At 43.8% G+C, this 15,874-nt stretch overlaps 1 protein-coding gene across 18 annotated transcripts in view; it reads right to left on the bottom strand.

Annotated features, from left to right (window-relative positions):
• Nucleotides 1-15,833, bottom strand: part of LOC138982785 (dedicator of cytokinesis protein 1-like) — a 120,366-nt gene extending 104,533 nt beyond the window's left edge. For all 18 annotated transcript variants that reach the window (XR_011460976.1, XM_070356113.1, XM_070356112.1 and 15 more), the window contains exons 1-7: nt 15,696-15,833; nt 11,417-11,500; nt 9,729-9,825; nt 8,332-8,428; nt 7,279-7,368; nt 6,483-6,538; nt 5,844-5,931 (exon numbers count right to left, since the gene is read on the bottom strand). Coding sequence is in view for 17 of the 18 variants with exons in the window: in XM_070356113.1 (XP_070212214.1) it covers nt 5,844-5,931; nt 6,483-6,538; nt 7,279-7,368; nt 8,332-8,428; nt 9,729-9,825; nt 11,417-11,500; nt 15,696-15,741 (558 nt within the window). In the remaining variant the exon portion in view is untranslated. The remainder of the gene's footprint in view (nt 1-5,843; nt 5,932-6,482; nt 6,539-7,278; nt 7,369-8,331; nt 8,429-9,728; nt 9,826-11,416; nt 11,501-15,695) is intronic.
• Nucleotides 15,834-15,874: the final 41 nt, after the last annotated feature.

Below are 15,874 nucleotides of genomic sequence, written 5' to 3'. Positions count from 1 at the left end.
CTCACTGCCTCTACGGGCAGAGGCTAACAAAACGAGGAACAATGCTTTACGAGTCAGGTTAGCTAAGCTCGCTGAAGCTAAAGGTTCAAAGTCCGGTGAGGCTAGAAACTTCAATACCAAAAATAAGTCCCACGCGGGAAGAGGAGACTTAGCCTTCGCAAAACCAATCGCTGCCCCCTTAATAACACTAGCAATGACACCTCCCAGGTTAATGCTATGCCCTAATTGCTTCAGAGTAGAAGAAATGGCTGAGCGCCTGACTCTCAAAGAAGAAGGAGCCAAGCCCTGAGCAGCCAAACACGAGAGATGATTTGCTACATGCATAGAGCGAGGAGAAGTAGCGGAAACTCCATTCTCCGAACACCACTTTGTCCAATTTAACCAGTGAGAAGCATAAACAGTGCTGGTCGATTCCCTATGGGCCTTTTGGACAAACCCTAAAGTAGCCTCTGAGGCGCCAGAACGGCGCAGCGATACCTGGACAGCTTCCAGGCGTGAAGCCGTAGGAACTGGGGGTTCTCGTGAGGAACCCCCGACCTTGGTTGCACGAGATCTCCCTTTTTCACGCCCAGAAAGAAGGGAGGGCCGTCTGCGAGACGAAGGAGGTCGGGGAACCAATGTTGGCTGGGCCACCAAGGGGCCACCAACACCAAGCAAGGCTGTTCCAGCTCCGCCTTCCTGAGCACCTTCCCCAAGAGATGAAACGGGGGGAAAGCATAAGCTATCAGGCGCGACCAGTCCACTTCGAGGGCGTTCGTTTCCCAAGCCTCTGGATCTGGGAAGGGGGAGACAAAGACCTGGAGCCTGCGGGAGAATCTTGTCGCAAAAAGATCGACTGTTGGCTTGCCGAAATGCAACCACAGACGCTGTAGGATCTGATGAGTCAGAGTCCACTCCGTGTGCAACGTACGCGACGGACGACTGAGGCAGTCCGCAAGGACGTTGAGTTTGCCTGGAATGAACTTCGCCGACAACAGAATCAGGTGCTGGCTGCACCAGGCCAGAATCTGACATGCCCTGACAGAGAGAGTGAGAGACAAAGTGCCTCCCTGTCTGTTGATATAGGCCGCCACGGTCGTGTTGTCTGTGCGAACCCGAATATGTTTGTTCCTGACCAGAGACAGAAACGATTGGAGTCCCAGGAAAACAGCCTCTAGCTCTAGGGCATTGATGTGCCAACGACTCTGCGTCTCGCTCCACAGGCCTGACGCAGTGTGAACAGAAAGATGGGCACCCCAACCCTCCATAGACGCATCCGTGAACAGAAACTCGTCTGGAGGGGACATCGAGATTGGCACCCCCTGTGAAATCCAGGGAAGTAGCCACTGCCTCGTTGTGTGCCGAAACCAGCTTTCGAGAGAGACCACCGTCTCCCAGCCCTGAAGAGAAGGCTTCCACAGCGAACTCAGGGCGGCCTGAAATGGCCGCTTGTGGACTCTGCCTAAGGGCACAAGAGTGGCCATCGACTCCATTTGGCCAAGAAGAGAGGTCAGAACACGTACAGACGCTTTGTCTTTCAAGGACAGAGTTCGAATCAGACTTTGCAACTTGTCTACCCTTCTCTGTGAAGGGCGTACCAGCCACTCGACAGTGTTGAACGTCATGCCCAAGTACGTGAACTCCTGAGAAGGCGTGAGTTCTGACTTCAGCTGGTTGATAGAAAAGCCCAGCTCCAGCGCCTGTGCGAGCACCCACTGAGTATGTGTCGCGCACAACCCCGAGCTCTGACTGAGAACAAGCCAGTCGTCGAGATACGCCCGAAAACGCACCCCTTTCTGTCTGACCAGAGAGGCAAGCTGGCGGACAACCATCGTGAATATCCATGGTGCAAGGGATAAGCCGAACGGCAGAGCCCGAAACTGATAAATCTTCTTGCCCCATAGAAATCTCAGCCACTTCCTGTGAGCAGGATGAATGAGAACGTGGAAGTAGGCGTCGGTTAAATCTATTGACGTCACCCAGTCCCCTGGCCTGAGTGCGTCCCGAACCGACGCCGGAGTCTCCATGCGGAACTTCACCACTCTGAGGAATTTGTTCAAAGGAGACAGATCTAAAACTGGGCGCCAGGCGCCCGAGGCTTTTGGCACCACAAAAATTCTGCCGTAGAATCCCGGTGAATTGCGGTCCAACACCTCCTCTATCGCTTGCTTCTCTAGCAACGAGTAGACTTCTCCCTGAATGGCCTCCTGAGCCTCCCTCCTCTTTGGAAAACGAAAAGAGGGAGGAACCCTGGTCAACGGGGCCTTGCCGTCTAACCAGAGGAGCCGGAACCCCGAACGCACGATGCTCACTATCCACTGGCTGTTTACTAGCAGTAACCAAGCCAGTAGGGCCCTGGTGGGGCCGCCCGCCACCAAAGGGGTGGGGGCCAGGTGAGCCGGTGGATCGGGGGGGCATCATTGGGGGGGGGGGGGGGCTTGCGCCCCGACCCCCGCGATTTGCCAAACGATGGAGCACTCTTCGGGTAAGGGGCACCTCCGCCCCTACCCCGAGAAGAAGAACCTCGGCGCTGAGCCTTGCCTCTGAACGAACCCGAAGACTGGGGCTTAGAAGAGGTCTGGTTCTTGCTCTGGTGCGTGAAACCATGGTGTGCAATTTGAGCTATTGCCATATCCCTTGCATCCTGCGTCTCCTTGCGAAGCGCATCCAAGGATGGCTGACCAAGCAACGCACCCTCAACAAACGGAGAGGACTTAAGAGAATCAATGGTCACCTTGTCCTGAATCCGAGACCCCGTGAGGAAGGCCGACCTCCGAGCAAGGATAGAGTGAGCATAAAGGCGAGCCGACAGATTCATCTGTTCAGCCGACACCTTAGCCAGAGAGGCTAGCAGAACAGTGACATCCAACTCCACAGCGTCGTCCCGAAACACGAAGGGATCTAAAGACGACGCTATAGACCTTGACAGAGATCTTTGCAGAGTCTCAGAAAGAGAAGACAATTCAAGCAGACGCCTGCCAGTCTCCTCCAGAGACAGAAGAGAGGCCTCCGAGTAAGGGACTGCTCTCTCCCTACTGTAACCATCCTGCCTAAGTGCCGCGAGTTCCGGAGTGACCGGAAGCGTTGAACGCGGCAAGGCATACGAGTCAATGAGGTTGACCGGATTAAAAGACAGTAACCTCTTAGAAGCGCCATGAGGCAAAGCTGAGGTCGCACTCGATGTAGCCAGATAAGCCTGTACAGAATCAGGAGCTTGAGAATGAGCTGTTAACAGTGGGACAGCTTGGGAAGCACCACCAGACTGACCAGTGGCCAGAAGCCTTGAAAGCTCAAACGCTACTAAAGGGGATTCCCGAAACCGGAACTGCTGTTTCTCGTCCTTGGTCGACCGGAAATCCCCTAAAGCAGAAGAGGGTTGAACAACTGAACCGGAAGGCGTCGTCACACCCTCCTCAAAATACCGAGAAGCCACTTCCGCCGCTAAAGCCAGAGCTTGCGGAAGCTTATTCGGTATGCGGAAGTTGACCTCCTCGTCACCCTGGACGGAAGTGCCAAAATCCGACTGGTAGTCCCTCACTTCCGTGAATCCGGGAACGACACTTCCGCCGTGACTACCATAGTCCGACAAAGCGTCGCCCGGAAGAGACGCCACACGAGGGATTTTATACCCAAGCGGTACGTCTCTATGGACTGCTTCCTGCCTGTAAGGCGGAAGCGGGGAAAGCTGTAAAAGCTGTGCTGCCGCACCCACTGTTCCTCTAGGGAGTGTAGGAGGATGCACTTCCCCTGTTCGGTCAGAGACCGAACGCGTGTCTGGGCTTCTCCCTCGATCTAGACGTTCACTCGATCGGAACGACGTAGATCGAGGGCCTAAGCTTTCGCGCACACGAACCGGTGTGGCTACTCTCTCCAAACCACGCACTTCGTTTTGGCCGGAGAACCCGGTTACTGGCGAAGTATAAATACCTTGATCGTCGTCAGTCCACGAAGCCGCTGAACGCAGCAGGGAAACACCACGGCTACCATCAAAAGAGGCGTGTACGTCGGCAGACGTAACAGTGGAGGAGGGCGGAACACGCACCCTGGCCAGGGAACGCACACCCCCCACGCCGGAGGGCAAAGACAACATCTCAGCCTTGGTAGATGATAACTCCGCTGAAAGAGAGGATATCTGAGCACTCAAGGAGTGCAAAATAGCAGAAACATCCTGCTTCTCGCCGACCGGACCTGAACCGGACAAGACCGGTGAAGCAGACAACGGCAAACTAGGCATAGCCGGAGAATCTGGCAAGTCTATGTCAACATCAAACGAGGATTTAGACAAAGGGTCAGTGACTCTAATCGAAGCTTGACTTGACGAGTTCTTAGATTTACGAGAAGACTTCCTCGTGGGAGAAGGCTCGGCCGCCGACTTAGCGTTATTCTTCTTTTCCTTATCCGACATGACGAACAGAAAAAAGTGTAAACAATGCTAAGTACTCGACAAAACCTAAGTCACAAAAACGATAACAAACAACAAAAACGCTCACCCAAACACACAGTAGGAGCAGAGGGACCGTGTGCAAGTACCAAGGCAGGGTCTGACAAAGGCAGAAGTCAGACAAACCGGCTGAAAGCCGGAGCAAAATCAAAACACGTCTGTAGACACAGATCGCTGGAGAGTGAATGATTCAAAGATGGCGGCAAGGTCAGGAAGTCACGCGTGACTTTGTCATGTTAAGGGGTCAAGGTAGCTCTTTTTTAGGGTGACCTCCCCTTGTTACCAAGGCGATGCTATTCAGCGTCCTAGCACTAAACTGGAGTAAATTGCTTGATGTGAGTTGGGATAAGAATGTAATTTAATAATAGATTAACGGGCCATACAATGTGTTAACAGACATGTAATGAAGTAGCGATACATACCAAAATAATATGTGAGCAATGATGAATTTCACCCCCACTTCCACAAAACCACACTAAATAAGAAGGTACACACACCAGTAGGCAGTATTTTATTAGGATGATTTTTACATTTAGTCAAGTTTTGACTAAATGTTTTAACTAAGAGGAGGAATCGAGATGAGGGTGGTGGTGTATGTGTGTGTGTGTGTGTGTGTGTTTGTGCGTGTAGAACGATTCTGAGAAAACGACTGGACCGATCTTTATGAAACTTCACATGTTTTTTGTTTTTTTCGATAACTATATTTGATGACGTCATATCTGGCTTTTAGTAAAAGTTGAGGCCGCACTGTCACACCCTCATTTTTCAACCAAATTGATTGATATTTTGGTCAAGCAATCTTTGACGAAGTCCGGACTATGGGATTGCATTTCAGCTTGGAAGCTTAAAAATTAAATTTTAAAAAAAAAAGTTAATAAGTTTGCTCATTAAAGTTGTCATTAAAATCAAATTTTCCACTTAGGGTTATAAAATGATCGCATTGTATTTCTCATCTTCTCCTGAATTCAAAAATATATAGATATGTCATGTTTACTTTAAAAATGTGCTCAGAATGGAAGAAAATAGGTCCCGTAAGTACTTCGGTCGCATGCTTTGCGGAGACGAGAGTGACCCGCCTAGGTCTTCAGGTTAGCCGAGACTATCTGAAGCTAGTCTTGGCGATAACTGTTTTTTGGGGTTATTGATCTTTATAGTTTGTTAACGATTGACTAAATGTTTTTATATCGCTTCACGCGACTTGTTTTCATTCATATCACACAAGACAATAACTACTCAAACCCAACAAAAAAGACACATAAATCTTACACACAAATGTAAATTGTAACACAGTTATTCATACACATACACTGTCTCAAAGAAAGACAAAACATAACACATACACCACACACACAATAAAACTGAAAAACGCTGACAACCCATTACATTCTAATGCCACTACCAAACAGAACTCTGAAAGACTCACTCTTCTGTAGATCTCAATGGTGCTGTGTTTGGTCGGATCCAGAACATTCCCATGGTCATCTCTAACCACCAAATCCAAGCGAAGAAGTCTGCAAAACCAAAGCAAAACCACACGTCATTCTAAATCTAATTGAGAAACTGGGAGGTTCATAGCATCATCTTCTTCTTCTGCATTCATGGGCTGCAACTTCCAACTTCCACTTGTAATTGGGTTGGTTTTATTCTTTCTTGCAAGAGTGGGCTCTTACCTATATAGATGATTGCTATTTTACCTGCCATTTTAGGAATGCTGGGTTAAAAGTGCATTATCGACATTAGTACTTATCAAAAACAATGTAGACAAAAGTTTCCCAAAGTCATCCGTTGTATAATTTAACCCCATATTTCTTTCACGAGATTTAATATAAGAGCAAGACTATGCCTTATCCAAAAGCAAGGAAGGCTTATTATTGGAACACTTACTCATAGACGAAGAGAAACATTTTGTTGATTTTGGGACGCTAGTACATGTAGTCTATTTGTTTTGGATTTCTGAGCATTCAGCATGAAAAGTTCAAATACCTATTTACAGGAAAGAGACCTAATAAGGCTAGACAAATACCCATGTTGAAAAAAAAAAAAAAAAAAAAAAAGCACTCACGCATTGCCGCTGTCAATGAGGTTCGTCACCTGCTGCTGAATGCCTCTTTGCTCATCCTGAAATGAAGAAAAAAAATCGAAGTATTTTACACAATTCTTAAAAACCAGTATCAAACAAAAATACACCTGGAGACAGAGTTGAAAAAAACCAAATGAGGACTTTCAGCATTATTCAACCAAATTACACATGAGATAAAAGATTAACCTGAAAAATAAATGACCATACAGTGGTATTTGTGATGAAATGACACCCTTGGAACCAGTTCAAAACGTCCCTACATTGCAGGCGGCCTGTCATGACAGGTATATTTTGGTAGAGATAATAGAGGGATCCAAGGATGTGTCCTTTAAAGGGAGGTGTCCTCCCATCAGAGGGGCCACACATCGCAGGTTCCACTGTACTAAGGAAGGAGACTGGTAATCATGTGAATATTAGCAGAGACATCCACTCTTAACTTGAATGCAACATCCCAGATGTCAACAGCCACTGAATAATACTGAGTTTATTTAGAACTCAACTCATGGCATGAAAACAAACATCAACACACACACACTTTTTTTGATGGTTGATTCCCCCCCCCCCCCCCCCCCCCCCCCCGTAATACACATGGATAAAATCTCTCTATCTGCACTTATTTTAGTACGACGCTTAGGGCAGGAATAACACACAAACACTTCTTCAAGGTCATCTTTCACTAAATATCGCTGGCCTGCCTAACAGCCGCATATCTTCCACTGTGTCAATGTCTTCAACAACCACTAGGCATTATTCCTGCCATTGCTCACTGTCCACCCACCACAGTGTACTTGCGGGTGAGCAGCTTGCTCCTCCAGTCGATCAGGTCCAGGATCATCTTCTTCACCTTCTCCACATCTGGACTCTTGTCCTGCAAACCATGCACAATAATCATATCATTTCAATCGATACTATCATGAGAAAGTTTTATTTTTCTCCAAGTTTTAAGTCAGGACCCCCCCTCCCCCGAAAAAAAAAGCGGTGTATGGCTGCCTATAAACCGTCATACACATAAAAATCCACTTGTGCAAAAAACACAAGTGTGCATGGGAGTTTCAGCCCACGAACGCAGAAGAAGAGGAAGAAGTCAAGCAACATCCACTGAACTCATACTCTAGTATTCATGGCGGAGACAGCGTTCATCCACTTGTGAATCAAGCAAAGCTCATGTGGCTTTAAGATAAGGCTACAACCAATGCATTTCTCTCTCAAGTTAATGTAGTTTTATGCTTACAGTGAGGTTATTTGCACACATAGCTCTCTTTAAGAAGAGTCAGTCCAGACACCTTCATCAAAATACAACTCAAAAGTGCAAGCAACGCCAAGAAAACTAGGTAAGACATGCAAAACATAACGGAGTCCCACACCCATAAGCTCATTTCTGAACCTGCTACAGTTTGAAGCTAATGACGGGCGGGGATGTAGCTCAGTCGGTAGCGCGCTGGATTTGTATCCAGTTGGCCGCTGTCAGCGTGAGTTCGTCCCCACGTTCGGCGAGAGATTTATTTCTCAGAGTCAACTTTGTGTGCAGACTCTCCTCGGTGTCCGAACACCCCCGTGTGTACACGCAAGCACAAGACCAAGTGCGCACGAAAAAGATCCTGTAATCCATGTCAGAGTTTGGTGGGTTATAGAAACACGAAAATACCCAGCAGGCTTCTTCCGAAAACGGCATATGGCTGCCTAAATGGCGGGATAAAAAACGGTCATACACGTAAAATTCCACCCATGCAAAAAAACAAACAAACACGAGTGTACATGGGAGTTTCAGCCCACGAATGCAGAAGAAGAAGCTAATGACATTTCTTTCACATGGAGAAAAACCCATACAAACCATAAAGAGCTGTTTCCATATGACGTGCCATTCTCGCAACACTTCTGTCAGTTCCTGTACAAGAGCGGGCTCTGTGCTTTTGACTGTCTCAAGAGACCTGCACATACACATTTTTATAAAGTGTAAGCAAATATTACGATAACAAAAACCAACAAGTCGCGTAAGGCGAAATTACTACATTTAGTCAAGCTGTCGAACTCACGGAATGAAACTGAACGCACTGTATTTTTTTCACCAAGACAGTACAGCTTCGTCAATCCGCGCGAGAAGGAAATCGCTCACCTCCCACGTGCAAAACGCAGTGATATGCACACGCCAGAATAGCGCGGTAGCGTATTGTGCTAAGCAAGAAAGCGTGCTTTTCTGTATTCGTGTTAACTTTCTGAGCTTGTTTTGAATACAACCTATCATATCTATATGTTTTTGGAATCATGAAACGATAAAGAATAAGATGAAATCATTTTTGGATCGATTTCTTAAATTTTAATCGTAAGACTAATGAATCTATTTTCGTTAATTGTGATCACATTTTAAGAGTAAACATGACATATGTATATATTTTTAGATTCAGAATGTCATGAAGAATACGATGCAATCAATTTTAAATCTGTTTGCAAAAAATCGATTTTAATGACAACTTTAATGAGCAAACTCATTAATTAATTTGTAAGCCTCCAAGCTGAAATGCAATACCAAAGTCCGGGCGTCGTCGAAGATTACTTGACCAAAATTTCAACCAATTTGGTTTAAAAATGAGAGCGTGACAGTGCCGCCTCAACTTTCACGAAAAGCCGGATATGACGTCATCAAAGACATTTATCAAAAAAATGAAAAAAACGTCTGGGGATATCATACCCAGGAACTCCCATGTAAAATTTCATGAAGATCGGTCTAGTAGTTTTCTCTAAATCGCTCTACACACACACACACACACACACACACACACACACACATACACCACACCCTCGTCTCGATTCCCCCCTCTACGTTAAAACATTTAGTCAAAACTTGACTAAATGTAAAAACCACCTGCACATATGCCAAATGAAGGAATAAACATTCTGGTTAGAAAAAAATAGGTCATGTCATATTTGAACTTTTTGTAAAAACCTTCAAGAGAACAGACATACAAAATAAACCAGGATGCTCTAAAAACAACCAACCAAGACCAGACAGACAAACCCACCAAACGCATCTATTATTTTGTTGGCTGGAAATCGTTTAGTTACACACCCTCTCTGACAGGGAAAATCTCATTCAACACGATGATCGCAAAAGAAAAAAACAAGAAAAAAACACGAGTGTACGTGGGAGTTTCAGCCCACGAACGCAGAAGAAGAAGAAGAAAGATAAAAAGAACAAGTAGGGATATAATTCAAAGTAACAAAATAACATACCCGCTTATATGTACAGTTGCCTCTTTAACTTGAACGTAACTTCTTGGGAAGATTCCTTTTTGAGCTTTGTTGTTTGCAGTATACCCACGAAACCAATCTGAAACATAAACAAAATAATAGCCTCAAATCAGACACAGCAATGTCATTAACTTTACTAAAATTATACAAAATAAAAAGTCAGTGTGAACCTTGGTGAATCATAGTCAAATCAACAACAAACAACAATAAAAGCAAACATGACAACTTTCACATTTAACCTCTGCCCACCAACCCCTAAATTTTCACTCAGTATCTGTAGGATCTGAGTCTAAGACTGGCCGTATGTTTTGCCTTGTTGCTGATCTTCACGAAATAACATGCTTTCCATTAACCATGCTTATAACAGAGGATATGATACAAGATACAAGATACAAGATATTTATTCACCAATTTTGCAAAAGGATTTCATCTTGGCACGGCACGGTAAAAATAAAATAAAAACCAACCAGACACATATGCAGACACACATCACCATGCATGCATACATACGTACATTACACTGTCATGCACACACAGACACAACTCACACACACACACACACACACAATTATTTACATACTCACACATAACCAGCCACATATCTACATCACAAATTCACATCGTCGCCTTGTAAAGGTAAAAACCATATCAGTTTAAAAGGGGTGCCAGTAATATCAATGCAACATTAGTGAATACTAGAACAATACCTAAAAATTATAATCCATTTAAAAGTAAGTAGTACACGTAATTATTATCATTTAGTCAGATCATCACATAAAATTATATAATCGTAATCTAGCCAGTTAGACAGTTTAAAACAACAGTATTAACAGACTATCACAGATCTACTCAAGCACCTGAACCTAGAGTCACATTGCACAAAACTACTACCATCACATTCACAGAACTACTCAAGCACCTAAAAAAAAAAAAAAAATAAGGACCATTCCACATTGCACATGCTTCCACTATCACAAGTTATGAGAACAGTAATGGAATGCAGTGAAAGGACTAAATAACAAAAGAACCCCCCCCCCCCCCAATCCTATAACTACAGTATATTACAACGTCTTCTCTACAGGAGTTGTCAGTACAGATGCCGATTAATATGCACTAAATTATGATTGAATGTTATTTGATTACATCACACAATGCTGGGTTCATAAGACTTAATTTGATTTGAAACATGTAATAGCGTACAGTGGAACCGGCCATTTCAGACTCTGATTTAGGACTTCCTCCGTTTTAAGACCTTGCTTCTCCAGATTTTCTATTCATATATGTGACCCTCCACCACGAAATGAGTCGCATGTCACCTCGCGCGGTTCTGCGCTAGGCTCAATATAAGTCTAGGGAGTGTCTGGTAACAGCGTGAGGGTCACCTTAGTCACAGGCTTATAACTCTAACAGTTTTCGCTCTTTTCTAAAACGGTTTTCACCACTGGATAGAGCATACAAAACTCTTTAGGAAAATGTAAAAATATGAAAATTATGCAAAGGTGACATGCGACTCATTTCGTGGTGGAGGGTCACATATAACCTCTGTAAATCTACCTAGATTTTTGAGACTCCCTCCCTTGTAAGACCCGATTTGTTCAGATTGTTTGAGGTCTTAAAAGGGGGGTTCCACTGTTGACACTGTACAAACAATAAGACTGTATAGATGTTACCTGTCGTCTCCTCCAAAATGTAGACGGTGTCGCCGACATCAAGCTGTAGCTGGTGTTGTCCATTTGGCTTGAAGTTGTACACCGCTGAAAAACAACAAATGGCGCTCACTACTTCAAACTGGCCAACAAATCAAGGATTCTCATTTTATCTTGAAAAGTAACAGTTAAATAAAGAAGTACAGTGGAGCCTGAGATGAAAGGACACCCTTTGGACCACCCTTTGGACCACCAAAAAGTGTCCATATATTGATAATGAGATGGCCTGCAATGGCAGATACAGTATATATAATTATTTGGTAGAGATTTTATTTTTTTTATTAAAGGGACAACGATAATGTCTAAATAGGAGGTGTCCTCACATCACAGGTACAACTATAACTTACCTTGTGTTTCTTGAATGAAGATTCATACTTTTTATACCCAAAGGGGTACTACCGTAAACTACCTTGTATACGCCCCCCCGCCCCAATTTCGCCCAAAAGTTTGGGGTGAGCGTTTACTAGGTACTATTCCCTTTGCGGAAGCAGTTCCTTTGCTAGAATAATGATATTTTGGCATAGAAGTGCTCAAAGTATGCGTTATTGCACAAAACTTTCCTTTATCTCACACACACACGGAATTCTGCAAGCAAACCAGGGGTCGACACTAACTTATTTGGCCTGGGGCCACACTGGCCCCAGAGATGGAAATTGCTGGGGCGGAAAACAAAAATCTGGGGCCCACTCTCAGTATTCACGTGCGGCAATGCATTGTCTGTTTTTCTTCATCGTACTGAAGCAAGGGAAATTCTTTCAACCATTTGACATTGAAATTACGACAGCGCTTCGCGCTTTTGGCTGCATCGGTCTCCTTTTTTTGTTTCTCTCCACCCTGTTCTTCATCTTGAATCTTCATTTCCATGTCTTTTTACACGAGGGATGTGTCGCCACATTTTGCGTTTGGCATTTGAAGGCGATACTTATCTCTCACGCTAAAGAGCGCAATCTGGGAGTTATTTCCCTTGCGGCATTGTCCTTCGACGATTTCAATGTTTTCTTTTCTTGACTGCGGCATTGATCGTAACGCAAATTTCAGTGACGACTTTGACTGGCGATTTTTAGTGATTGGCTCTGGCATTAGAATTTTCGGTTTTTCATTGTTGGAATTTATCCTGGGGCGGAGTGGGCCCCAAGCTTCAGCAATGTTTGGGGCGGAACACATGACTCTGGGGCGTTCCGCCCCCCGCCCCCGCTAGTGTCGAACCCTGCAAACCACGAAGATAATCTTGTTGTTTTAGTGTCTGTTAACAAGTTTATAACTTGGGGCGGGGATAGCGCGCTGGATTTGTATTCAGTTGGTCGCTGTCAGCGTGAGTTCGATCCCAGGTTCGGCGGAAATTTATTTCAGAGTCAAATTTGTGTGCAGACTCTCTTCGGTGTCCGAACTCCCCCCCCGTGTACACTACATTGGGTGTGCACGTTAAAGATCCCACGATTGACAAAAGGGTCTTTCCTGGCAAAAATTGCTTAGGCACAGTTAATAATTGTCTACCTATACCCGTGTGACTTGGAATAATAGGCCGTGAAAGGTAAATATGCGCCGAAATGGCTGCAATTACTGGCCGTATAAAATTTCATCTCACACGGCATCACTGCAGAGCGCCTAGAACTGTACCCACGGAATATGCGCGATATAAGCCTCCTTGATTGATTGATTGAAAAGATCTTTGTTCCTGACGACACGGCCCTCTACACGTTCTTAGTCAAGAAATCCAAGAACACCTAAACCAACCTCTTCAGACATCACTTCCCGTCCAAGATAAAGCTTTCGTTTCTTCTTTTCCCTCCCAGTCCAGTGCATTAAAAATGTATCGCAATTCTCTAGCCACTCTAGAATCCCTTTTCTGTCCACTCCGCGAAACATTTCCAAGGAAGGGAAACAACTGAAAAACAACAATAACAGCAGACTAAATAACCTTCTTTTTACATTTAGTCAAGTTATGACTAAATGTTTTAACATCGAGGGGGGAATCGAGACGAGGGTCGTGGTGTATGTGTGTGTGTCTGTGCGTGTGTGTGTGTGTGTAGAGCGATTCAGACTAAACTACTGGACCGATCTTTATGAAATTTGACATGAGAGTTTCTGGGTATGATATCCCCGGACGTTTTTTTCATTTTTTCGATAAATGTCTTTGATGACGTCATATCCGGCTTTTCGTGAAAGTTGAGGCGGCATTGTCACGCCCTCATTTTTCAACCAAATTGGTTGAAATTTTGGTCAAGTAATCTTCGACGAAGCCCGGACTTCGGTATTGCATTTCAGCATGGTGGCTTAAAAATTAATTAATGACTTTGGTCATTAAAAATCTGAAAATTGTAAAAAAATTATTTTTTTTATAAAACGATCCAAATTTACGTTCATCTTATTCTCCATCATTTGCTGATTCCAAAAACATATAAATATGTTATATTTGGATTAACAACAAGCTCTGAAAATTAAATATATAAAAATTATTATCAAAATTTTTTTTTCGAAATCAATTTAAAAACACTTTCATCTTATTCCTTGTCGGTTCCTGATTCCAAAAACATATAGATATGATATGTTTGGATTAAAAACACGCTCAGAAAGTTAAAACGAAGAGAGGTACAGAAAAGCGTGCTATCCTTCTCAGCGCAACGAATACCCCGCTCTTCTTGTCAATTCCACTGGCGGTGGAGTGACGATGCTACGATGCTACGAGTATACGGTCTTGCTGCGTTGCGTTGCCTTCAGTTTCATTCTGTGAGTTCGACAGCTACTTGACTAAATGTTGTATTTTCGCCTTACGCGACTTGTTTTTCCTTGTCTACTCCAATGATCGAAACTGTGGGGTGGGCGTTTTTGTACTAGGTACTGTACCCTGTGCGCAGAATTTGACCAAAAGTAAGGGGTGGGCGTTTACTCGATACTTGGCGTATACAAGGTAGTTTACGGTACTTGATTTTGAAAACCCCCGAAAACCCCATCTAAAACCACTAAATCTAAATTCAAATTGAAGTTTTTGACATGTCTATTAGAATTCATGCCTGATTCAATTTCAAGCCATTTGCATCCTTATTTTTGTGTTAAGAGCCAGATTTTCAACGAAGTCAATACATCGATTTCAATGCGAGGGAGGTAACTCTTGTTACTCTAAAGCACAAGTATTGATGACGTCATACGCACATTAATACATACACGTGCCCGCACACAAATGGTTAACTTTCATCAGTGATAAAACAAAAGATTCTCTTTTATTCTGTCTTAAACCATGCTCAAATCATAAACGAAAACAGCAATGACGCTCACATCGTCTGTTTTCAGTGTTTTCTTGCATTAGAGTTCAATTCCTTTGCGAGATAACAAAAAGGTCTATTACTTCCGCTCCTTCGTAAATCCTCACACTAACACGAAAACAATGCCATGAAGATGAACAGTGGAAGTTGCAGATGTAGGTTATGATTTCAATCAAACAATGAAACATGTCAACAAAACACGATGTAAGGACTAATTTTTTTCATTATTGATGAGGTTTTCGGGGTTTTTTCGAGTCAAGTAGTACTGAGGCAAAGCTAGGTCAGTAGGTGTTCACCCTTTCATAATTATTTATTTTTGTGTGTACTTTTTCCAGTTTAAACATTTGTATCGATATATATTGAGGTTCTCCAGTGAATATTTTGCCTTCGTCTACATGATTAAACATTTCATAAAGTAATACAGTGGGCCCATTCCCTGTAGAGGCACTTCATGTAGGCCTATTTCCTGTAAAGTTGTACAGGGAATGCATCTCTTTTCATTGTATCTCCTTCTTTAGTTTCTTGATGAGAAACTCAGAAAGAATTATATAACAATGTTAGCTTTGCTCAAAGTAACATACTTTCAATGCATGCTTGCAAAATGCACCAATTTCTGTTATATGAGGACCACAAGACCTACTAGCGGGCGTTGCCACTTGAACGCTGGACCAGGAAGGTTTGGCAACTGACACTTTACTGTACGACTACGAGACACTAAAAAGTGTACACTGTTGTGGCCATAATTGACACTATAGCTACAAAAATCATGGTATGGCAACACCATTACTAAGGTGAATAATCCAGACTAAGTTTTCTGCTGCTGCACTTCATGGTTTTAAGTATGCATGAAAAAGGGAACAATATTATGTATGCATCATTATTCGCTACCATTTCCGCAAGGGATCCAACTTCCTTGTTTTTTGCAGAACAAAACAAACACCACATTCAATGAATACCAGTAAAATATCAAAGGTTATCATTACCGACTCCAAGTTTGGCTCTGTGGTCTGTTTTCTTCCACACTGTCATGTTTCTTTATGCATTATTCGCTCAGAAAAATGACTAATTTCATTCAGTCATCCGCAGCATCCTCGTCTTTTCTTCTTCGGCAGCCATCAACAGTCACGTGACTGCTTTTGCTTCCGGTACCCCTAGCTTCCGG

Source organism: Littorina saxatilis, linkage group LG12 (assembly GCF_037325665.1).
Source record: "Littorina saxatilis isolate snail1 linkage group LG12, US_GU_Lsax_2.0, whole genome shotgun sequence".
Lineage (NCBI taxonomy): Eukaryota > Metazoa > Mollusca > Gastropoda > Littorinimorpha > Littorinidae > Littorina > Littorina saxatilis.
Note: the sequence above shows the minus strand (reverse complement) of the source record. Positions and strands in the feature narration are given on the sequence as shown.